The sequence below is a fragment of the Rhizophagus irregularis genome, chromosome 7 (genome assembly GCF_026210795.1).
Source record: "Rhizophagus irregularis chromosome 7, complete sequence".
NCBI lineage: Eukaryota > Fungi > Glomeromycota > Glomeromycetes > Glomerales > Glomeraceae > Rhizophagus > Rhizophagus irregularis.
Window position 1 is genome coordinate 3,278,154 of NC_089435.1, and position 25,973 is coordinate 3,304,126.

Genomic DNA, 25,973 nt, shown 5'->3' on the forward strand with positions numbered 1-25,973 from the left:
CTTTATCTAAATGAAATCATTAAAGGAATTTAAATGAATTTCCCAAAAAAAACAATGATTTATTTGGATCTCATGATGAAATTTATTAATAATTTGTAACTCATTTCTTTTTTGGAAGGATTTATACTTCTTTTATACTCGATGTGGTCAGAGAAAAATAATGGCGTCGAGTGCCACTATTTACGAATGACGATCTTTGTCGTCTTTGTTACAATTTCTATTAATTGTTCATCCGGATAATCTTTATCAATTTCATGTTTTATGAAGTCACATGTATACTTCTTATCAATAATCAGTGACTTTTAAAAAAACTATAAATTGACACATTGTATCATTTAATAGACTAAACATCGAAAAGTTTCATAATAATTATTATTAAGAACTTTATTATTGTTTTTTAGCGGCAAAGTAATAATTTTAAAATTTTTATTAATGTTTTATGCTGTCGTAAACTTAGTAACACATCAACTATCTTTTTTGATTATCTAATATCATTAGATACGATAACTAGATTATTATCGTTCAACGCCAAAGAAAAGTTTCATTTCGCAAGATGACAAACACTAACGGCCCTAACGCTCCTAAAGGAGCAATTGGGAGAGAGTTTAGGCCACGAGAACCTTTCACTCATCGTTTACGTAAAATTCTTGAAGAATATCCTGATGGTTCTCAAATTCTTCGTGAAATTCTTCAAAATTCAGACGATGCTAAGAGTACCGAACAAGTTTTTATTTTGGATCATAATACATATCCATCTAATAGATTAATAAAACCAGATTTGGTTAACTATGAGAGAGCCAATCTGAAACTTGGTAGATATCAAGGTCCTGCACTTTTAGCAAAAAATAATACCATTTTTGATGAAAGAGATTTTAAATCTTTGCTCAAATTGGCCGATAGTGAAAAACAAGATCAATTTGATAAAATTGGAGGTAAGAAATTTAATTTATTGATTTTGTATAACAGTATTATGTTATATATTCTAATGCATTTTTATTATAATCATAGTGATGGGAGTCGGTTTTAATTCAATTTATCATATTACTGATTCACCTTCTTTCATTACTGGTGATAAATATGTTATTCTTGATCCACATGAATGGTATTTTCGTGGTGGCATCGAATTCGACCATGTCAAAGATAGATTAGCCGAACATTATCCGGATCAATTCGCTCCTTTTAGAATCCCGTGTAATAAAAATTTCGAAGGAACTATTTTTCGCTACCCACTTCGTGATTCTGATGAATCGGAAATTTCTAAGAAAATTTATACAACTGATGAAATTAAAGAAATGTTTCGTAAATTTTACGAAAATGAAAGCATTAATTGTTTATTATTTTTGAAATACATTGAGTGTATCTCTTTTTATGAATTGGAAAAGGGCGCTATTGAACCTAAATTACTTTATAAAATTCAATTAATGAATGCTGAAAAAGTACGACAAGAACGCCGTTTGATAGTTGAAAAAATTATGCCAATGATGGATTCATTAAATTCTGGGAAACTTGACGAAAATCAACAATTAGAGACGACTTATGTTGCATCATTCAGTCGTCAGAAAGGAGATTCCATAGAGTCTAATTCAAAATGGTTAATTTTGAATTATCTTGATGATTTACGCAAAACTGATGCATACTTTCAAAGTAAATTCAAAAAAAATATTGGAGAATATAAGTTTGTACCAAATGTTGGTTTAGCTATCCCTTTGGAAAATTTGAACGCTACCGGAAGATTATTCTGTTTTTTACCTCTTCCAATTGAAATGCCTTTCCTCGTTTCCGTACATGGATATTTCGCGGTAAGTATTAGTGAAAATTTATCACATTATGAATAATAAATAACTAAATAAATCTTTTGTTTGATTAACAAAGGTTAGCAATAATCGACGTTCTTTATGGTCGCCCGCAGACGGTGAAGATCTGGTAATGTAATTCTAACTTCATAATATTTTGAAAAAAAAATGTGTATTAATAATTATTGAATATTTAGGCGTTTGATGCATTAGCAAACTTAAAGATTGAATGGAATAAATATTTATTTGAAAAAGTTTTACCTAAAGCTTGGGTAAAACTACTTCATGAACTCCCTATTAAAATTCCTAATATCGGATCATGTGATTTATATAAATTCTGGCCAATAGGAGAGAATGTATCGAAAAACATAAATATTTTTTGCAAAGATCTATTAAAAAATGTTATAGAAAGTTTTAGCATCGAGGATCGTGTATTTAAAGGACCTTCTTCATCAAATATTATCGGAAAAGTATCTCAAATTTTAGCGGACTCATATAATCATTTCAAAATTCCGAATTTCATTGGCTTTCACTTTGCAATGGTTATTTAGATGATAGATTGTTGGCTGACATTAATTTACTCAAAATAATCGGAAACATTGGATTTCCTGTAATATCAGTTCCCTACGATGTAATTAGAGTCTTAAAAGAATCTAAACACAGAAATTCTCTTAGGGTTTTATCTCCCGCCATTATTCGTACTTATTTAAACTCTAACCGTAATAGATGGGAATTTGATGCAATATCGAGAAAAGAAGTCTTACAATTATTCAAGTTTATATTAGGTGATAAAAAATTTGACGAACTAGAAGGTTTCAAAATGATTCCACTTGCGAATAATACATTTGATACTTTAACATTATCCAGCAAATCTTACATGTATATTGATAAGATTACCGAAAATATTAAAAATTATAATAACAGTCTCATAAATCAGTTGAATAGTAACAAATTAATTGACAAAAATATTGACTCTGAGTTGTATAAAATTTTGTACGATAACGCAAAAGTTAGATGGAATGGATGTGACCTAAATATCAAAATTTTAGATGAAATTGAAGTTAAGGATCTAATTTCAATTATTAGTGACATAGGCGAAGATAAAGAACTATCAATGGATGAAATAAAAAATGTTATTGAAATTCTTAAACGAATTGCAAAAATTCAACATGTTACTAAGATAGAAGAAAATGATCAGGAAATTTTGGATGAATTATTGATTCCAAGTACTAAAAATAGGTTACTCAAAATAAGGGAAATTTATTCTGATGACTTAGGAAATATGCTTGACAATGAAGAGAGAAGCGAGTATAATATTGTTCATAGTCTTGTGACTCAGAATATTGCTTCAGAATTAGGAATTCAAACTTTAAGAGGAAGAATATTTGGTAACCGTCATAATCATAAGGTGAATTTATTATTATTTTATAAGCCGTCTTAACACACATTTCGATTCCTAGGGAATGAAAATGAAGAATGGGAAATATATGGACAGCATGAATCATTGACTACAAGAATCAAAAATATTCTCAATGTAATTGTAATTTGGAAAGTTTCATCGTTTGGTAATGCATTTTATTCGATATTAATTTATTGAAATATTATTTTTAGGATTATTCAATGGATTCCTTATTTAAAGAATTCCTTCAAGTAAGTGATAAAGTAATATTAATAAGTTCTTTTCAAAAAAATTTAGAATTATTTTATGCTTTCTTTAGAACGCAGATGACGCTGGAGCTAAGAAATTTTCAGTTTATCTCGATGAAAGACCAAAATTTCAACATAATCCGTCTAAGAAATCATTATTTTCAGAAGAATTGGAAGTTTGGCAAGGTCACGCGATATGGATTTATAATGATGCAGAATTTAATGATACTGATTTCACTTCTTTACTTAAACTTGGCATTGGAGGGAAATCTGATGATGACACAAAAATAGGAAGATTTGGAATAGGATTTAACTGTGCCTTTCACGTTACAGATTTACCTAGTCTTGTGAGCAGAGAGTATATTGCATTTTTAGATCCACATGCAAAATTTCTTCCAGAATATGGATACCCTTCTAAAAAACGAAAAGGTGTTAAAATTAATTTTATGAAAACGGATTTTGGAAGTAAATTTCCAGATCAATGCTACCCTTATATGGCCATAGAAGGTTGCGATTTTACAAAAGAGTTCAAAAGAACATTGTTTAGACTTCCGCTTAGGACTCGTGCATTGGCAGAAGACAGTAAAATTTCTCAAGGAGAAATTAAAATCAATAATATCCGCAAAAAATTTAGCAATATACAGAGTAATAAAGAAATGCTTTTTTTAAGGAATATTGAATCATGTAGTTTCTATAATATAGAAGGCGGAGAGACTCAATTGATCTGGAAAAGTCAAATTCGCAATATTAAAAGTTGCCGTGAAGATCGTCAAAATATTGTTGATAATATTGTTGATGCGCCAATCTATCAATTAAATATTGAAAGAAAGGATTATAAAAATAATGAGCTAAGAACGAAAAATTCAGAAATATGGCTTTTATGTACAGGAGGACATGATTTTGATAAGGATTTAATGGAGCGCAAGGTACATTTGTTGCACTTTTGATTTTTTTTATGTAATTAATAATAAATGAATTTTTTACTTACGTTAAAGAACTTTCACATTTCTATTAAAATTATTAAAATTGAAATTTTATTAATTAATATTATCCTATGAAGCCGAGAGGTGGAGTTGCTTCTTTGCTTGCTCAATCCAATGATAAATCAGATGAATCATTTGATAAATTAGAGAAATTGGTAAATAAATAAATATTTTTTTTTTCATATCTCTGATTGCCAAGTTAAAATTAGTAAAATATTAATAAATTTTGTATTACAGACTCCAAACCCTCCTAAACTCGAAGGAGAAGTCTTCTCTTATTTGTCTCTATCAATCAGTACCAATTTGGGAGTCCATTTAAATGGAAATTTTTCATTAACTAGTGCAAGAAGGGGTATTTTCCAGTCAAAGAGTGATTTACCGAGAAAAGATAGTGATAAAAACGTGAAACAAAATCTATATATACTGTATGACGTCTTACCTGATTTACATGTTAAACTACTTGATTACGTTGTGAAGAAGCACGAGAATAAAGAAGCAAATTTTCTTCCATATATCATGAATAATCTTTGGCCAAATACGAAAGATGTGACTATGAACTTTTTCAAAAATTATGGTCTAAATGTTATTAAAAAACTAGGCAACGATATTCATAGGATTTTCTGGACTGAAGCTGATGATGGACAATTCATTTCATTAAAGGACGCTAGAATTTTTAGAAATGAAGAGAAAATAATTGTTGATATATTGGTCAGTTCGGGAATTTCAGCTGTGATGCTTGAAGAAGATAAAATCAAACAACTAAATGAAATTATTGAATCTGGAGAATCCGAATTTCCATACAAACCTGTCAGCGGAGAGTCAATTTGTGAAGACTTGCAATTAAAAATATCTTCAATACCTAGTTTTAAACGTGAGGATATGATTGTAGATAAATACACTCATGATGATTTGTTCAAATTGCTTGAGTTTATTCTCCAGGATAAGAATTCTTATGAAATTCTATCCGGGTTACCATTAGTTCCATTAAGCAATGGTTTGGTTGGAAAATTTGGTGAAGTTTATTATGTTGGACATGAATTTCTAGACCTATTTCCAGATATTGGCCCGTCAAAATTTGTTTCCGCTGATTTACTAGCAAATCTATCCATAATTTTTAAGGATGATTATTTTTCTAAAAAGGCAAATATCAAAATGTTTAACGCTTCTGCTGTCTTGGATCTTTTAGGTAGTGTGTTAAAACCTGTAAGGGAATTAAATTGGAACCCAAATGGAAAAAGTTTACCAGATAGGAGATGGTTTGAAAGAATCTGGTTAATATTTAATAATGACGCAAGAAATATTGATTTTGACAAACTATCTAAATTCCCTATTTTATCAACGATTAAGCCTTCTAATATGCTTGTACGACCTGACATATCAAATCCACTTATACAAAACGGAAACAGTTTATTCTCATTATTTGATATATTAGTAAAGTTAAAAGTACGCTTTACTGATATGACATTTCCAGAAAGTGCTCATGAAGATCTCAAAAAATGCGTAAACGAATGCACTGCCATAAATATTATTAATTCCTTAGAAAGAGCTTGTTTACCTTCAACTATGGAACGATTGTTTGAAAAGCTATCATCTTCGGAATGTGAAAAGTTCAGAACATTTATTAAGGATGAACTTAAAACTTTAATAGGTAAGTAAAGAAATGATGAATAATTTATTATGTCAATCAAAAAAATGCTTATTTTTACTCTTTTTAATTTTAAATAGCGCATGAGCAAAGTCAAAGAGGTTTCATGAAAATTCTTAGATCTTTACCCATATGGCCCATACATTCATCCGAAAATAAGTTTATTGATGCCACAACCGGAGACCTTCCTCCGCGCAAACTCCCATTTTTTTCCTTCCATAAAAAAACAAATTTTTACAGATGTGATCATGAATCCGATTTCAATGCACTTACTAAATTAGGTGTAACCCCTATGGATACATTAGAGTACCTTAAAGGCATAGTAAAACAAGTTGTTGATGAGTCTGATCACTCTGATGAGGATGAGTTTGAACCTTCTCAAGCTTACGTTATATTCTTGCAAAGAGTTTTATTATTAAGAGATCGAGAAATTGAAAAATATCTTGGTCCGAAAGAAATCATTCCTAACAAGCCACTAAGTGATTTTGCTCATGTCGATACTTTATATGACATGAGCGTTCCTGTACTGCGTAGTATTTTTCACGATACCGATAAGTATTTTTTGCCACCAGAATTACAAAATAACCCCGTTTGTTTAGAAGCTTTGAAAAGAATGGGTCTTATTAGCACAGCGAAGGGTATACCACTTCCTGAACGAAACAATTTGTTTCAAAAAGACGCGCTACTTACTTCTTTGCTGGATAAATTGACAGTTGAACCCGACGATGATTATCATGATGCCACCTTTATCGTTGGTGAAGAGAGAAAAATAATCCGTGCTAATAGATATGTGCTTTCAGGTACTAAAATTTTTACTTTATAAATAAATTTTACATTATTTTTTTATACAATTTAAATCTCTTTTTTTTACATAGCTGCTTCAAAAAAATTTGAAGAAAAATTTCGGGATAACATAAATGAGATTGAAATAGAATTTCATCAAGATGTATTTAAAGTATTTCTTCAATTGTTATATGGACAAACTTTTAAAGACGCGACAATACCTATTTTGAGTACAGCAAGCGATTTTAAAACTGAACATGAATTTAAAACTCATTATTTATCATTCTTGATCGATCTATTGAAATTAACTGTTTCTTATGAAGTCAAACCACTAAGAAATAAGGTAGAAGATGCTATTATGGAAGGTGAATATGTTAACATTCGTGATTTGTATAAAATCATAGAGTGTTTAAAAGATTTTGATGTTGAACAACGATTGAAAGGTTTCTTTGAAGAACATATTAGGTCATATAGAAATCCCATTAATAAACAACTTCGTAAAAATGCGGTAACTGTGAAAGAAAAATCAGAAATATCAAAAATATCACAAAAGTTACAACCATACTTGCAAAATAAGTGAATAACAACCTTTGATTGTAATAGTGTTGCATTATAAATTTTATATTTGTTTGGATTTGTATTTTTTTTTATTTTTATTTAATCAATAAATGTTATATTTTTAAATTTACTTTTATAATTTCTAAGAATAAAATTAATATTAATGTATTTGAAATTAAATATTGCGATACACAAAATTTTGCAATACCTGAAAAAAAGATTTGATAAAAAATAAAGGTAATTTCTGGAAATTCCAAAATTCTGTACCATACCGTACTTGTCCCATATATACTATATACATTATAGGTCCGGTCTAGTAGTCTTTCAGTCAGGACCGGACTGGCCCAGTCTTTTGACCGATCCCTAAATTTTTAAATAACAGCAATATTGTTGGGTTGGATAATGAAATGCAGGTCGCACTAAAAGTATGGCATTAATTTATTATTTATTACCCTTGTTTTAATTGTAAACTAAGTATGACCAAAACAAAATCTCAAAGTTTAAGAATAAAAATACTGGATAGAATTTAAAACCTTATACGACTATCGAAATATGAAAAAAATAAAATTATCAAATTGATGCTGATCATGTAACACAAAATAATTGCATATACGAAAATTTTTATTTCTTGTACTTATGAAAATTTTGATATTTTAAAATGAAAACTTTATTAATATATAATTTATCATTTTTATAATAGATAAAAAATTTTATATAATTGGTCCTAGTCCAGACCAGTCCTTAAAATCTTGGACTAAAGACCATGAAGACCCAATTGATATATACACGTTATCATTACTTTATTATTTGTTTACTTATTGCTCACTATTTACGCACATATTATCCGATTTACTTTAAATAATAGTTATTGCGTCAGTCACACAAGATCATGCTATTATTATAGTAAGAGCATATAAAAAGTATAATTAAACTGCGATATTTAGCCAATAAAAGAAAAATATCAATTATTTAGCCATTAACAAAAAATATCAGTCCGTCAAAATCAGCATGATCCTATTAGACTGACCAATAGCACTTGATATTCAACGTCATATTACCTTGCGATTAATAACCGATCCTTATTTATTTTTCTGTACTACCTAGCCGAACGTTAAAATCAGTGGTAACAATTAGGGATGCCAAAAGTCGGTTATAACCGATTATAACCGGTTTTTGCCGTCGGTTTTATATATAAAAAAACCGACAAAAAAACCGATCAATTAATCATATTATTCCAAAAGAAAAAATATTTTTTTCATTAATTATATTGAGAATACTATTAAAAATTATGATTTTGTGTTTATATATATATAGTATTCTTATTTTTGAAATAATAAGAAAATTTATTTTTTACGCGTCGATCACGTGATTTTTCGTTCCGCTGAAATAAATCGCAAAATTGACATTATTATCGTAAAAAATAAATTATAACTTTAAGGAATATTATTAAATAAAATTATAATTAACACTTTCTAACATTAGTTCATTCAATTTGCAGTAGTTTTGCGATCGGTTTTGCAATTCGGTTTTATCGGTCGGTTTTGCGGTCGGTTCGGTTTCAGCTGAAAACTGCGGTTATAAAACCGAAACCGAACCGAACTGTCCCTAGTAACAATAAGAAAAATCATAATTGGAAATGATATAATGAAAATATGTAGCACTAAAAAGTTGGACAATTCAAAAAATGTTACATTAGAATTTATGAATGAGATATAGTTTTATTATAGTTTATTAATTTAATTTATTAGTTATGATCATAATACACAGATTATTAGTCATACTAATACATTTGTACTTTTACATTCACATAGACTATGTTACATGATAAAGTAAAAATGGATAATAATGTGATTGTTAAATTTTATGGAATAACTCAGGATCCAGAAACAATTTAAAAAATTTGAATATTTACAATATATTAATGTTAGACTCAGATGTATTCGATGAAAAGGAATTAATTCATCGGCAGTCTAAAGTTGCTAATAAAACTTTTTATTAAATAAAATCTTTACTAATTGATATATCTCAATTGAACGTTAATTAAGATGTAAGCTTTTAATTAATATAGTTAATGGTTAATATTACTTATTATTCATATTCAATGTTTGTTTATTCTTTTTGGATTCAAAATATCAAATTTATTATGCATAGAAAAAGTTTGAACGAAAGTCAAACTGACTATTGGGGTTGCTATTCTTGTTGATTTGTGGAATTTATTAGACATAAACCATGGGTTGACAATGGTAAGTCGAATTAGGATTTTAAATCTAAGTTTTAGTTGCTAATTACCAATATTATAAATATTATTGTATGCCATCAGTAAAGTTTTTGGGGTGTAGATTACTGGGGATCCCAAAAATCCTGTAATTAATGAGGACCCCTAAGGACCTTTCCTACTCACAAGTATTTCCTATCAAGAGACTTATGGAATTCTTAAGGATCCTAAATTTACAATAAAGGAATCCTTAAGAACATTTTTACTTATAATTATTATTTGCTTTTTATTGGTTTGAAGAAAATATATTTAATTAATACTAATATAATAAATATAACAAATAAATATGAAAATTAATCATTCATCAATTAGATTTTCAGAAAAAAATTGTCGAAATCAGATTTGTAATGTAAGCTTCGAATAAATGTACAGATAAATAAATATATTTAGCGTACATTAACAGTAAAAGAAATTATTGTTGTTGTTGTATATAATCCAAGTGAGGAAGTGCGTGCTCAGGAAGAATATGAAAAAAGTGCGAGCAACGGTATTGCACTAATCTTCGTAAACTTCTTCGTTTGTGAAAATGAAGATCTAACGAAAAAAATTTTGTTAAAAAATAATCATGGCCTAATAATAATACGTAATTCTTGTAGAACCTACTAATAAATTTTTGCGACATTGATAGATTATTCTAACAACAATAACTGTTTTGGCCAGGAGGATAACAACAAGTGCAATCTGCAACCAGCTAGCAATGATCACCACCACCAGAGAGTAGCAGGATCTAAACAACCTAATAAAGAATAGATAAAATATAGAAGTGAAAGAAACTGAAACTAATAACGAAGAATTCTAATAATTTATAGTGCCTAATTCTATACCGCAGTAATATCCATAACCTCTACCGTGATTGCATACACAGGCAAAGTTATTGGAAACCATAAAAAATAAAAGACAAAGAATAGACGAATAAATTTATCGATGATTTTTTTGAATCCTGAAATTATCGTTATTTTTTGCAAGGTATAAATATTTGAATGAGCAAAAGATTGACGCGTCTTGCAGGGTAGATCTACGTATGAGAAATCCGTACTCATGTGCTTATTGGCATCATACGATAATGTTAATCACGCTCCTTATTTCCTTTCCCCTTTTCCCAGCAAGATATAAAGCATGTGAGAACTCGTAGAAGTTCAGCCAACCTTCCCGCAAAAATCATTTCCGTAAAAAATAACGCAAAAAAAGGGGTCATTTCACCGAAACCCTTTCACCGAAACCCATTTCGCCGAAGCCATTTCGCCGAAGGGACATTTTGCCGAAGATATGAAATTTTTCAATTTTCCTTTTCTTTTTTATAAGACAACCTAATTATTTACACATTAAAAGTTGCGTTTATTTATTTTATTTTAATTACTGTAAAGGAAAATTAATTTATTTGACAACTCATCAATTTTCTGAAATATTTTATTTTCTCTGTGTTGATTCAGGAATTATGTTAATTACTAGTATTTTCAGCGAAATTTCCTTCGACAAAGTGAACGATTCGGGGAAAAGGATTCAGCGAAATGTCTATTCGACAAAACGCCTACAGTCAACTCCCTCTATAGTTACTCCCGTTATAGTCACATTCTACTATATAGTCACACCAGTTGAATGTTCAAAACACTTTATTATTAAAATCTATCCTATATAGTCACAATCTATCTATAGTCACTATCACACCTATCCTCAAAAATCTTATATTAAAAAAAACCGTTTATAATCACAGTTATATAAAGAATATATTAAATAACTTGGCATCTAATAATCGTACAAAGATGTATCATAGCTTGTTAGAATCGTCTCACTGAGACGAATCGAATGGTGGTAGTTTTATCCTTTTCCTTTGCTATTGTTTACGGCCAGACCACCCATTGCCTCTTATGAGACTAATCTCGGGTCTGTGTCCTATCATCTTCAATAGGCAACCATTAAACCGAGTACTTAATTCCTCAGGTAACAGCACCATGTAGAAGACATCCCCCATCGAGCCATTTTAGGCTGATCTGAAGCTAGGTACACGCCGCCTATTCATCCTTAATCCATTGCATGATACTGGTACTCAATTTATTTTACGACCTTTAGAGAGCACCTACTTTCATGGAGGACTTTCGACAGGTAACATCAACCATCTAGAGTTTTATCCTTTTCCGATCACTGGCTGACGAGTTATTCAACAAAATGTTAAACATCGGCATTATAATATTTCTTGATTTACGTTTACTGCGCCATTTAACATTTTGCTAGATTTCTCGGTACCTAGTGATTGTAAAAAGACGATTTATAGCTCGTTGGAATCGCCTCATCAAGACGAATCGAATGGTGGTAAGCTCATCTCTCTGTGATTAATATTGACGGAGTTATTACTTAAAAACCATTTAATATTTTTTAATTTCGGAAATTGATCTAGTGATTGGATTTCGATGTATCTTATACCATTAGATTCGTCTCATTAAGACGAATCGAATGGCAGTAAGATCGTCTCTCTAGGATCAATATTGGCAGAGTTATTACACAAAAACCATTAATATTTTTTTAATTTCGGAAATTAATCTAGTGATTGGATTTCGACGTATTATATACCATTAGAACCGTCTCATCAAGACGAATCGAATGGCGGTAAGATCATCACTTTACGATTAATATTGGTGAAGTTACGATACAATAAAGTTTTAAGTATAATTCTGGCTAAAATTATGTTAATTTTTGGCCGGAATTATGATATACAAATATAAGAAATTTTTATATAGTCACATCTTTTTATAATCACCAAATATGGACTGTCCCAAATGTGTGACTATAAAGAGAGTTGACTGTATATCCTTTCAGCGAAACTTCCCTCCGGCGAAATGGCCTCGATGAAATGAGTCTCGACAAAAATAGATTTCATTCGGTGAAACGTACCGTAACCAAAATAAGGTATGTATATGTAGTTATGTATGCATGAGGGTGAGTTTTAGTTTACGATCTCACTATGGGTCTTTTATTTAGGAAACGAAATGACCGATGAAAACATCACTCTCAATTTTCTTATTGTTCTTATAGGAAAACTCCTGAATATTCCTTGTATTAAAGTAATGCAAGCGATTATAATTCACAAATAAAGGTTATAGCGATCTCGAGGCTGCAATTCAAAGCAGATTGGGGGCACCATTTAATTATATCCGTCTCAAAATTTGTATAATTCAACACTATTTCCGAAATTTTTAATGAGGAACTTAAAGCAGAGCACTTCCATGTCACTGTATACCCTATGCCAGAATAATTTTCCGTATTATGTAATAGCGATGTATTTCGCAAATTTTATTTTATGTATCAGTTGCTTCGGCAACGTTTTTCACAAATAATAAAGCATGTATAAGTCACGTGTAATGATTGCAATCCAATCGCCTGACACCTCTGTACTACCTAGGGGAAGATAAATAAACGGGGACAATTTATGGTCACACAGGCTGATCAATAACCTGAAGTAGTGTTTCGATCCGGATAAAACCTCAAATATTTTAACGTGGGATTATGATTAAAAAAGGTTACAAATTTCGGTTTTGAGTGGACTATAATTTCGGCCAGAATTAAAATAATATTATTCCATAAATTTTTATTAATTTTGGTGGTCTCAGCCTAAATTAACCGAGCCGGTATCCGGATAAAAACCGGATAAAACCGCTACGGATCGAAACTCTAACCTGAAGCCTCACAAATTAGTTACACACATTCATTCTTCATATTGAATATCGCGAAAATTTAAAAATTTTTTTTAATTTTTTAATACATACACATGGAAAAGCTGCTGATCTTAAAAATTAAGACCATTTAGTTAGTTCTACATGTTAGAAGTGTTTTTATTCAAATTGGGCTATTGTTAATTTGCCGATCATGTGTAGCACGTGCATATAAGCCACATATTTTAATAACTTACAATTTTTTCATATTCTTCGTGAATCTCAAGAAATCAATAGTGATTCTGTATTTGCTAAGGCTAGTTTCGTTATAGTTAACAACCTTACATATTAAATAATAATCATATAAAATATACAAAAAGTTATTATTTAAAAAATTGTGTAAATATCATCATACAACGACGCGAACTAGCAGTTACGTTAGTTTCTTGTGGAATAATTGAACCCCGCTTACATTATGGACCATTTTCGCGAAACTGGTGGTTTATTCCAATGATAAAAAGTAATAATGATATAGAAATGATGTATCCTATTCGGATTGGTACTCCAAATTATTACTAGCTATATTTTTGATATGATAAACAAGTCTTGCAATATTTTTAACTAAATAAAAGTGTTGTAGAATAAATCCTTTCACAATATTAACATTTATTCTCATTATTATTAGAAGGAATAAACTTAATCAATTTAGAGCTAGACTTTGAAATTTAGATCAAGAGAATTTTCATTATAAACTAGCAGCAACCCGTTGCGTCCCTAAAATTTATTTCAGTTGCACTTATTAAATTGTATACTATACGGTTCATTTTGATTTAAAAAAATGGATAAGTGAAAAACTCCAAAAATCCGAAAATCCGTAAAATTTCGAAGTAGAGATAAAAAAAAGTATAAATAAAACGGGGTCAAAATAAATTTCTTTAATCACAGATGATCTGTTAGCAATTAAAATTGAAGAATTATCTATCTAAAGCCAATCAAATTTCTTCCCCATAGTCACATAATAAATTATTTTATCAAACAAATTCCTAAAATTAAAAGATTGTTATTATTACCATTTCTGTAATCAAAGCCTCATGAAGTTTTAATTTTCGTAAGACAAGATTTAATTATTTTCTAATTAAGATACTGGTTTCCATTTATGAAAATCTTTTATTAACGGATTTCATATGAATTCATTTTAATCATTGTGGAAAAAATTAACTTTATAGCAATGAAATTATCAAAGTCAGCCATTGCATGTAAATTATACTAAAAATATGAATTATATTTGTTTAATTCTTGTATTTTTGAACAAAGTTATTAATTATTTCATTTATAACAGTTTTTTCATGATTTAACATTTTTTTATATCGCATAATTCCAAATTTTACAATATCTAATATAATTAAATAAAGTTTCTATATAATTCATGGTTAAATTAGAATTATCTCTTATTTCATCATCTATAAAGTGAATTAGCAGTGAATTATTACATTTGATAGTGATTTCTTCTTATTTAAGTATCTCACGGATTCTTCTATAAAATTTTCAAGTTGCTTCTATAAAAAATTTTATCTATTATTTCTAAAATATCCATAAAAATAAGCCTTTCACGGATCCATTCACGGAAAATGTAAATAATTCGATAAATTTCGTGATATAATTCTAGAAATATGAGCCTTTTACGGAAATAAGATGGAATATAAAGACTTGTTTTTTTTCAAATTGTTTTCTTACAAATTTAATCTTTTTTGAAATTTTTGGTTGTGATAGCATGTAAGAGAATTATATTTATATTTATAAACATGATACATTATTAATAAATTACTTTTTGTAAATCATGTCGGGAAAATGTCTGTCGGGATATATGTTGTTGGGATAATATCATGTCGGGAAAACTAACATGTCGGTATAATGTCCATTAGGGAAGGTGTCATGTCGGTAAAATGTTCATTCGGGAATATGTCTTGTCGGGGTATCGTCATCGCTCGGGCAAAGGGTATGTCGGAAAAAGGTTGTCGGGAAGGTTGTCCGACATCGGAAAAGGATAAATATTTAGTAGATCAGTTGCCACAACTGCGCCTTATACTCCATAGTTGAGAAGATTCTCTAGGGGGTATCTGTTTTATAAAAAAATATCGAGTGCAGCAAAATCTTCGTGAAACAGATTTTCATGCATAAGAATAAAAACCTTTAAATGCTTTATAATTTCTTTAAAAACGATCTAAATTCTCGGTTTGGATCGATTGGAGCTTCTAAGCAGTTTTTGAACTAGTGTCAGGTTATTCGCTGATCATCTAAATAAAAAAAAAAATACGGTATATAATACATTCGGATAAAGAACTAGTTCAGAAACTGCATATATCTTTTTTGGTAAAACAAGTAAGAACACAGTACTTAAAAGAATAATAGCATCTGTATAGTACATTGTGCCTAAAGAATTTAGTGATTATATTATATGATCACAAAATTATCTTTCTAAATTTACGCGTTGTAATTGGCTTTTCGGATACCGAGTACCAAGTACTAACGATATAATATTTATAAAATATTTCACATTTAAAATATTTTCAAACGTAAAAAAAAGAATTTATTTATTTATAAAAAAAAATTTAAAATAAGAAAAAATAAAATAAAATATAATTATTAATAATTAATTAACTAATTAATTTACTTATTATTAATTAAAGATTCGTGTAAAATAGGTACATCAAACACTTATAAAAAACTCCAAAAGTCAGGTACAGCAGAAGAATCACTAGCACCAAAAATAGCAGCTGAACAGGCTAATGCTTCAACATTAGGTGGGTTTCCATGTTCCATTGCAACTAAAATAGCATATGATTGAGGCAAATCTTTTGGTGCAGTGTATTTCTGCGTTGTAGAAAATTCAGTTCCGGCTTTAATCGGACAAGTAACTCCAGGTATTGTACAAATATCCACAACAAGGGGATCTCCTATGGGTGCTTTCGCGACAAGATCGACGAATCCAAGACCAAGCAAATCTCCAGCGACAACATCTTTTTTCAATGTTCCCTTAATGTCAAACGTTTCTTCTTGTCCAGGAACGAGAGGATCAGGTGTCATTTTTACATCGAGTCCCACTACATCTGGTGGCAAACCGGGACATAGTGGAAATTTAGTTTCTCTTTTTACAAGTTCAAGTGGTGCCGCATTGACCGCAAAAAGCGTAGCAAATAAAACGAATGCCAAGATAAAAATTCGATTCATGATTACTTATTTTCTTGTAATTAGATTTTTATTAAAATAAATGTTTATTATTTTTTTTTTTGAATTCGGATTAAATCAGTTACTTCTTTTATAAGAAAAAAACAACAACCAAAAGATTTAATTTGTTTCATCTTTTTTTTTTCTTCGTATTAATTTTATTAATTTGCAAATCTAGAATAGACGATTATGCTATACATCAATCATGTTGGAAGAAAATCATACTAAAATAATTATGTATTATTACTGCGTTGGATATTTTAAATAATTTCGTTTTTGTTTCTTAGCGGCTGTTCTTTGCTTATAACATAATAAGAAGTAATGATGAAATTTCAGCCGTCAGAATTTAAAAAAGGATATGGGAGTATAGAAATTTGAGATCACATGAGGAATACAAATTTCAGGGGCTTGTATTAAAAAATGTCTATTTATAAAAATAAAATAAAAAATAAAAAAGGAAATAAAAAATAGGGGGATAATAATGCCATAAGTTTCATTCTAAAATTAATTTTAAATAAAACTATGTCATTCAAAATAAATCGTAAGGTTTATTCGAATGCATAACTATTTCATACAAGAGGACATCACCATATGATCCCGAGGGGGAATAATAGTGCTCCAAACTGGTAAGGTAAACCGGGTGTTCTCTTGGAAATTTACACAAGAATCTTTCGTTTAGACACAAACAGAGTTATAAAGGCAATTATTGTCCCAACGCATTTCTAAATGTCGAGATTTTCAATGCACATTCGGCATTCCACATGCCCTTATTCTCAAACACTGATGATTATAATAAAGAAGTTCCAAATTTCGTTCAAACGTTAGAAAGGGTTAAAAAAACTCATACTAGCCGAGAATAAGTTTCGTCTAGATAGATTCCAAAGTTTCGGCCAGGAATGAAGAGTTTAGCAAAACCACATGCCCAAGCCCTTTCATATTCTATTACTTTCCATTACTTCATTGTTATTTCATTTTTTATTAGCATCTTTCTTGTAATTTACTTATCTTTTTATTTATTGTTATTGTTTCTTTTATTTGTATCACTTCATTAAAAATACAGTGATTTTTTTCTTTAAAATCATAAATGTGTGACTTAAATTTTAATATTTGTAAATAAAATTTCATTAGATAAGATTATTTTGAATAAATATGTTTGCAAAAAAATTTTTTTTAAAATATTAAGTTTAGCCGATCAAAAATTAAAAAAAATCAGCTGTCAGCCGATCAATAAATTTACTCTATATATTGTACATCATGTGACATATTTGAAAAAAAAAATCCCCAGGCGACAATCACCCAGGCGACGTTTAGCAATTCCCTTAAATTTTTACTATTTTACTATTTTAACTAATAATAAACCGAAATCTGCCATTTCTCAATACTTAATTTACCCATTATAAATAGAAAACATCATTTCTTTATTCATTTTATTAATTTATTTATTTTAACGAAGCTTATTTATAAAAGAGAGATCAACAATTTGCATATTTATAAATTGGTCATTTTTTTTTACAATAACTTTCACTTAAAAGATCTTTTAAAAGCATGCCAAGCTCCCCCTGAAAATGACCCCTTGTTTAATTCAAGATGTGTGATCGTCAATGATACTCCGATTCATAATGTTTCATTAATTGAATATCATAATCTCATTTAAATGAGACGATTGATAGACTGGTTACAATATGGTTTCCTGAATGTCATTTTTACTGAAATCAATTTTCCGATTGGCCATTTCCCGACCGGATCATTTCCTGAATATCTCGAACTTTACTGGAATAAATGATATATATATAAATTTCCTTTTTAGAATAGATTTTGTTTATATTTAGTTAAATCACAAATGGCAGAAAAATAAAGATTAAATAATATTTTCCTATAATTTTTAGGCTTCTTTTTAACCCATTCCATTTTTTTACCAAAAGATTATTTGATTACAAAATTTAAAATAAAAATAACTGATAACGTTAATTTTCAAACAAATATTTAAATATATGATAAATTGATAATAAAAATAATGATACAATATGTAACTATATATACTGTACGTAAACATTTTTTGCGTAAGAACCATAAAAGAAAAATTCATCTGAACGGCTACAGTACAATTTTAATATTCTACCGACATGAAATTAACTGACGCCATTTTGCTGACTTCCATTTTACCGACATGTAAAATTACCCGACTTGCTATTTCACCAAAAATTTATTAGCTGCGCCTCCGTCCTTCTGCGCCTTAATTTCAAATTATTTCAAGTGCTGAAGTTCAATAAACTGATTAACAAAATGCAAGATTTTATAGCACCAATCTAATAATTCCTTTGTAATCTTTTCTCTATTTTTTTTTTCAAATATTACAGTTAGAAATTTTAGAAACAAAAAATTTATTTCATTGAAAATATTCCTTGCTTTCTTAATACTGTAAGGGCAAAATTTCATGATCGTCGACAAAATAAGGATTCGTTAAAATAATTTCGGAAAATGTGATGTCGGTAAAATGGCAAATAGGCAAAATTATGTTGGTAAATTTTATGTCGGTGAAACAAGTGTTGGTAAAATGGGTGAATATGCATCTGATCTACTACGCAATAATTATTGCTGGTGATACAGTAAGTACATAGATTTAATAACTCAATAAAATTCTTGAAGCAATAATTCCTTAATCCTTGTTTTTTATACAATGTTTATGTAAAAAAATCAAAAATAAATTTAGAAATTAAATAGTTAACCTGGAATTTAATTTGCTGATCATAATTTTGATCGGTAATTTTTCAAAATAATAAACAATTTTACTGTGGCTGAGAATTTTTTAAAATAGTCGCTGGGGACTTATTGATTACCTTTTTTCGAATTTAATTAAAAATTTTTATTTTTTTAGTCATGAATTCATTCGTTAAAAAAATTCATTTTTCATTATAAATTTTTTTAATTTTTTTTAATTAACTATAAATAAAAACCAAGTTCGTAAAGTGGGAGGGTGGAGCGTTACTCTACACAACAATGATTAATGGTTAAAGAGTAATGATTGATGATTAATGATTGTTTTTTATCCTACGATAATGTTTGTAAACTGATTTATTAAAAATTCTCTATAGAACTTTATTTTCTGATTTGAATTCCATGGAAGAAATATTGATGTAATAATTTCTGAATATCCCAATTGAATGTGTTAAACTTCTGTCAAAAGTCCGATAATCCGCAGTAGACTGTTTCTCAATAGTGCATATTTATGACGAAAAAAGAAAAAATTCTTACTTTATTTGATTATGTTATTTTTTCTCGACATAGTAGTAGGCAAAAAGTTCAGCCAATTATCTCACAAAAATTGGTTGGCCTTAGGATGACGTTTCAAAAAATATGGTTCTACACCAAAAAATATTTCTTTTAGGATTAATTCTTTTACGATGCTTTAACGAACATTAAAATTAAATATATCGATATATTTAGATTTTAGTAAGTTCTATTATATTTTTGAAAATTAATTAAAATTATTTGAGTGTTATTTAACTATTAAATATGGCGAGGATGAAATAAAATAAGTATGTATTGCAAACTGAGGTGATATGTATTCTTATTGACGGTTCGTAGTCATTATATATTATTTTTATGAAAAAAAAATTATTTTAAATTACCCGATACGATATTGTGATACGTGATATCATGCGGATTTTTTTGACAAATTTAACTAATGCCCTAGTTTTTGGCAGTGGTGATCGTCACCTAAGTTTTTATTGTAGATCTTCATGTGACTTATAATTTTACAAAGAAAAGTTGATAATACTTCGTGAATTATAAGCATGAATAATTAGAGTTTGTGCACATACTCCGATACTAGATACTTGAGAATAGAGTTAATATATACTTTTATTCATTGATACCTATGGAATAACAAGTATTAACACTCTTTTAATATAAGGTTTTATAATACTCTAATTAGTATATAATATATTATCCTATTTAAGCGCGTCTGTCGAATTATGGTTATTGTTTGGTCGGCATAATATTAATAATAGGATTAAAAAAAATATTTTATTTATTTTATTTTATTTTTTTTGCTTTCTTCAATAACGTATCTTAATTATTTAGAATTTATGTATATAACTTGCAATCTTGGATTTCATTACGGTATTGAGGATTATTATAATTGCAATTGCTTAATAATAAATGAGAAAAGTAAAGAGTAGTGACATTTGATGGAAAAAAACATTTCACTAAGTGATTTTAAGAATTTATACAATTTTGTTGATTTAAAAGTCATAGTTATTGATAAATCAAGGATGAATCAACAATCCGTAATGAAATGTACAATAAAAAAGGAAGGAATAAATAAGTTTATTTAAATATATCGAAAAAATTGAAGGTTGAATTAACTTCTTAAACATCGTCCTCCCTTCCATCCTTTAAATATCAGTTGAAATCCTTGTTCAAAAAGACATCTTTGTCAAATGACCAAATTGTCCGCAGTACAATTTTGTCCAAATATGCCACTTCCGATCCCACTCAGTCGCTCATTAGCTAATTTCCCGATAACATGTTTACATACTCAATAAACAATATACACTAAAAAATAAATTATATATAGAATGAACTATATAAAATAAACTTTACTAAGTTATGCTTGATCAGCGTAACAATAAAAAAAACATTGAACAGATCATTTGTCAAATAACATCACATGATTTAAATGATTTAAATCTCAATGTTACACAAATATGCGTAGAGTCACATATATTACACAGTGGCGTTTATTTATCCCAAAAACTTTTTTCTTTCTTTCGAAAATAATAAAAATTAAAAAAAAATGACTTTTCAACTTTCAACACTTCCAACTGAATGTTTACATGAAATTCTTAAACATTTTGAGAATAATATTTCCACTTTACATTCATGCTTATTAGTTAATCGTCTTTGGTGTAGAATTTCCGTTAGAATTTTGTGGAGGAATGTTTGGAATTATAAGGATAATATTATTATTCGAGAACATTCATTGAAAGTTTCAACATCAATTCTTATTACATTAATTTCTTGTCTTCCTAATGATTCGAAAGAGATTTTATATAAAAATGAAATTTCTATTTTGACACCTACTTTAAGAAGATCACCACTATTTAATTATGCAGAATTTTGTAAAGTCCTTTCAATTGATTCCCTTTCTGGAATGGTTCAAAAGATTCTTAAAAATGAATGTAGTGTTCTCATGGATGAATTTATCAAAATGTTTGTGAATCAAATCTCTTCTTTAGAAAAATTAACTTATAATTGTCGATATAATACTAAATTTTCTTTTACCTATTTTCCTGGAGCGAGAGACCTTTCAAAATTATGCTGCAGGTCAAATCTTCCAACTAATTTTTTTTGGCAATTATCTAAAATATGTCATAATATACAATCAATTTCTATAGATGTTCGTACTAAAATTCCAGATGAGTTAAATGAATTGATTTCTTCACAAAATAATTTAAGAAATTTAACTTTAATAGTTTTTGGAGTTAGTTTGGAAAAGATTATACCTTCTTTAACAAAGAATTCCAATACAATAACAAAGTTGTGTCTTTATAGTGAAAATAATGCTTTACATTTATCTTTTATAAGTTTACTAACTAACTTACAAGAAATTTTCATTTCAATCTTTGATGATGGATATATTGATGATTTTAAAAAGTTACAATATGTTAATTTTTCTAAATTAAAAAAATTAAAGATTCCATATCATTGTCCAAATCCTAAATATTTAAATAAATTTTTAGAAATTAATGGAAAAAATCTTGAAAATTTTTATTCAGGTGGAAATGATAAAAATTTTGGTTTATCAATTGCTAATTTTTGTCCAAATATTAAAAATCTTTTTGTATTATTTTATGATGATGAAATAAATCTTTTAAGAAATATACTTATTTCTTGTCAATATTTAGAAAGTATTAAAATTCATTGTGGAAAAAGATTTTTATCAGAAAGGGAAATATTAGGAATTATTGTAAATTATTCACAAAATAATTTTTATGAATTAAAACTTTATAATGATTCATATCCAAATCCAATCACTGTAACTCCGCAATATTTAGAATCAATTTTTATAAATTGGAAAAATAGAGAATCTAAAAAATTACTTAATTTAGTAATTATTGAGGATTATGAAGGTTATAATGGTTTAATAAATGAAGCAAATATGATGATAATTAAAAAATATGAAAATTTAGGTATAATTAAATTTGTGGTTAGAAATTATGAAGAAGAATCAATAGAAGAGAAAGAAGAATATTTTTTTTGATATCTAAGACTAGATTTTTTTATAACGTTATATAATGTATATTTTTTATAATAATAAAGCATTCTTTATTTTTTTAAATTAATTATTATTATCGTCTCTTGTACGTTTATTAAGGTGTTTAATGACTTTTAGCCAGTAAGAGATTCAATGAAAGAGAGAATAATAATAAAATAATAAAAATATTAACAATAAAGTTACTTTAATAATGATTACGATCGTATTTGAAGTTCTTTTTTAAATCGCAGTAAATTCGGATAATATATATAACAAATATATATATATATTATTTAACTATGTCTCCAAGTAAAAATCAAACTTACTATCATAAAAGTTTATTTTAATCATAGTAAAAGGTATGTACAGTTGCGTCGGAAAGTAACGCCCGATTCACAATTACATAGTAAATTACATATATAAAATGAATTCCGTATTTTATAATTAAAACGGTTTTTGCATTTTGACTTTAAAATGATATAAAATTAGAAATAATTATTAAAATAAATATAAATATATGTGCATCTTGAAATTATCTATTTTTATATGTAAATTCTTTTTTTGGATTTAAAACATATAAAAAAATACTTTTTTACATTACAATTAAAATATCTCTTGCATTTTAACTTTCCCAAAGTTTAAATATCATTTTTCTAAAAGAATATGATATTAACTTTAAAGTAATATAAATTTAGAAACAATTATTAAAAGAAAAATAAATATGTATATAGCTTGAAATTTTTTATTTTTATATGTTTACTATGCGGGCGTTACTTTCCGACGCGACTTTACAAATTAAATTATGGTTATTGATTTTTACCATTCCTAATTATTATGTGTTAATTTTGCCAATAAATAAAATTTAAAAAATTACTCAAATGTTAATTATCGAGACATTTAATATGGATACAATGCATTTATTTGTTTTATAGATATTAAAATTGGCTTGACATAAATTCAGAGATTTCAATATCAATAATACTTTATGGTCGAACAGATCGGCCAGAATTAGCATGTTCAGGTTGAGGCTGAATTATAACCTAAAGCTGGCCAAAAATTCCAGACCTAAGACGTACAAAAAATTGTAGTTGATCATCAATTTGAATCATGCTAATCGACTATTATCTATGTCCTTTATTTGTATCTTGAATAAGTTTAATTTCGAACACATCTTGACCATGAATAAATTATTATGATTACAAGTAATTCCGGCCAGAATTACAGATCATTTATTATAAGTAAATAATGTTTCACAAAGGTCACGTAATCAAATTAATTATTTTAGGATATTCCGAGTGAAATGTTACACGTACATAGCGTTACAGATATTTTTTATTGCGTAATTTTTATTTGTGTTTGTGTTTGTGGTTTTTTTTTAATCCCTTGAAAAAAAATTGAGAAAAAAAAAATGACTTATCAACTTCCAACACTTCCAACTGACTGTTTAAATAATATTGTTGAATTTTTAGAAAATGATAAAGATACTTTGCATTCGTGCTTATTAGTTAATCGTCTTTGGTGTAAAGTTTCAGTTAGAATTTTATGGAGAGACCTTTGGGATAATAAGGAACGTTCATTAAGAATGGCATCATCAATTCTTAGTACATTGATTGCTTGTCTTCCCAATAAATCGAAAGAAATCTTATTCAAAAATGGAATTTTTATTTCAACCCCTACTTCAAAATCACCTTTGTTTGATTATACGGCATTTTGTCAAGTTCTTTTAATTTGTGAGATTAATAAAATAGTTTATAATGTCCTTAGAGATATACCTTCCAATAACTCATTGAGTTTACAAGATAGATATTGTTTAGTTACTAATGAAATTATCAAAATGTTTATGAATCAAGTTTCTTTGAAAAAACTTTCTTATATATATAATCATTATCAATATAATCTTTCTTTCACTTATTTTTTTGAAGTGAGAAATCTTTCAGAATTACATTGTGGCACAAATCTTAATTCTGACTTTTATTATCGGTTATCTCAAACATGTCGAAATTTACAATCAATTTCTATAGAATTTTATAGTAATGAAGTTTCAAGTGAATTAAAAGAATTAATTTCTTTACAAAATAATTTAAAAAAATGCACTTTAATTGCTTATTATGGTAATAGTTGGGAAAATATTATACCTAGTATAACAAATCATTCTAATACATTAACGAAATTACACCTTTGTAGTGATTATACTAATTTATCATTATCATTTGTTAGTTTATTTCCAAATTTACAAGAAATTGTATTTTCATTCCTTGAGAGCGCTGATTTTGAAGATTTTAAAGTGTTACAATTTTCTAAGTTTCCTAATTTACAAATTTTAAAAATTCCTTATCATTGTCCAAAACCTGAATATGTGATGAGATTTTTAGAAATTAATGGAAAAAATCTTAAAAATTTTTATATAAGTGAAAATGATAAAGATTTAAGTTTATCTATCGCTAATTTTTGTCCAAACCTTAAAAGTCTTTGTGTAACTCTTAATAATGATGAAATAGATATATTAAAAAATATATTTATTGGTTGTCAATATTTAGAAAGAATTAAAATTTGGTGTGGTGGTGAATATTTAACTGTTGAGAAAGTATTAGAAACTATAGTAAATCATTCATCAAATAATTTTCATGAATTAAAAATACATAATAGTTCAAATTCAGCTTATGTATCATCAGAAATTTTAGAATTATTTTTTATGAGATGGAAAAATAGGTTACCAAAAAAATCACTTAATTTAATAGGTATTAATTGTTTTTATTATAATTATAATAGTTTAGTAAATGAGGAAAATTTGAATATAATTAAAAATTATGAAAATTTAGGTGTTGTTAAATTTAGGACTAGGAGTTATTATGAAGAAGGAAAAGAAGAAGAAAACTAATATTATTTATGATTATTTTTTTTATATATTTTATTCGTTTCTATTTATAAATTTTAGAGATAAAATTTTAATTTATTTATATTTATTTTTTTTTTTTACATGATTATTTTTGTATTTTGAGTGAAAGTTTCCAAATATCCAGATAATAAATTTAAATCCAACGAATTGTGAATTTAATTCTAATAATTTTTTGATTTATTCGCTTATTTGAACTAAATCATACTAAACGAAATAAGATAGAATTAGTGCGCGTGCTAATATTATAATATGTCGATTAGGATTC

At 27.7% G+C, this 25,973-nt stretch overlaps 4 protein-coding genes across 4 annotated transcripts; 3 read left to right on the forward strand and 1 right to left on the reverse strand.

Moving 5' to 3' along the window:
- Positions 1-553: 553 nt before the first annotated feature.
- On the forward strand, positions 554-7,431 carry OCT59_027484 (uncharacterized protein; the record flags this gene model as incomplete). The annotated part of the gene is made up of 12 exons (XM_025332856.2): positions 554-932; positions 1,009-1,799; positions 1,873-1,923; positions 1,991-2,114; positions 2,345-3,181; positions 3,254-3,327; positions 3,405-3,443; positions 3,512-4,366; positions 4,501-4,578; positions 4,661-6,071; positions 6,149-6,868; positions 6,944-7,431. 12 exons carry the CDS (start codon positions 554-556, stop codon positions 7,429-7,431), a joined length of 5,847 nt encoding a protein of 1,948 aa, XP_025166260.1.
- Positions 7,432-16,043: 8,612 nt separating this feature from the next.
- Positions 16,044-16,556, reverse strand: OCT59_027485 (uncharacterized protein; the record flags this gene model as incomplete). Its single annotated transcript, XM_025322436.2, has 1 exon — positions 16,044-16,556. One exon carries the CDS (start codon positions 16,554-16,556, stop codon positions 16,044-16,046), a length of 513 nt encoding a protein of 170 aa, XP_025166261.2.
- Positions 16,557-21,351: 4,795 nt separating this feature from the next.
- On the forward strand, positions 21,352-22,818 carry OCT59_027486 (uncharacterized protein; the record flags this gene model as incomplete). Its single annotated transcript, XM_066137001.1, has 1 exon — positions 21,352-22,818. One exon carries the CDS (start codon positions 21,352-21,354, stop codon positions 22,816-22,818), a length of 1,467 nt encoding a protein of 488 aa, XP_065993431.1.
- Positions 22,819-24,220: 1,402 nt separating this feature from the next.
- OCT59_027487 (uncharacterized protein) lies at positions 24,221-25,690 on the forward strand (the record flags this gene model as incomplete). Its single annotated transcript, XM_066137002.1, has 1 exon — positions 24,221-25,690. One exon carries the CDS (start codon positions 24,221-24,223, stop codon positions 25,688-25,690), a length of 1,470 nt encoding a protein of 489 aa, XP_065993432.1.
- Positions 25,691-25,973: the final 283 nt, after the last annotated feature.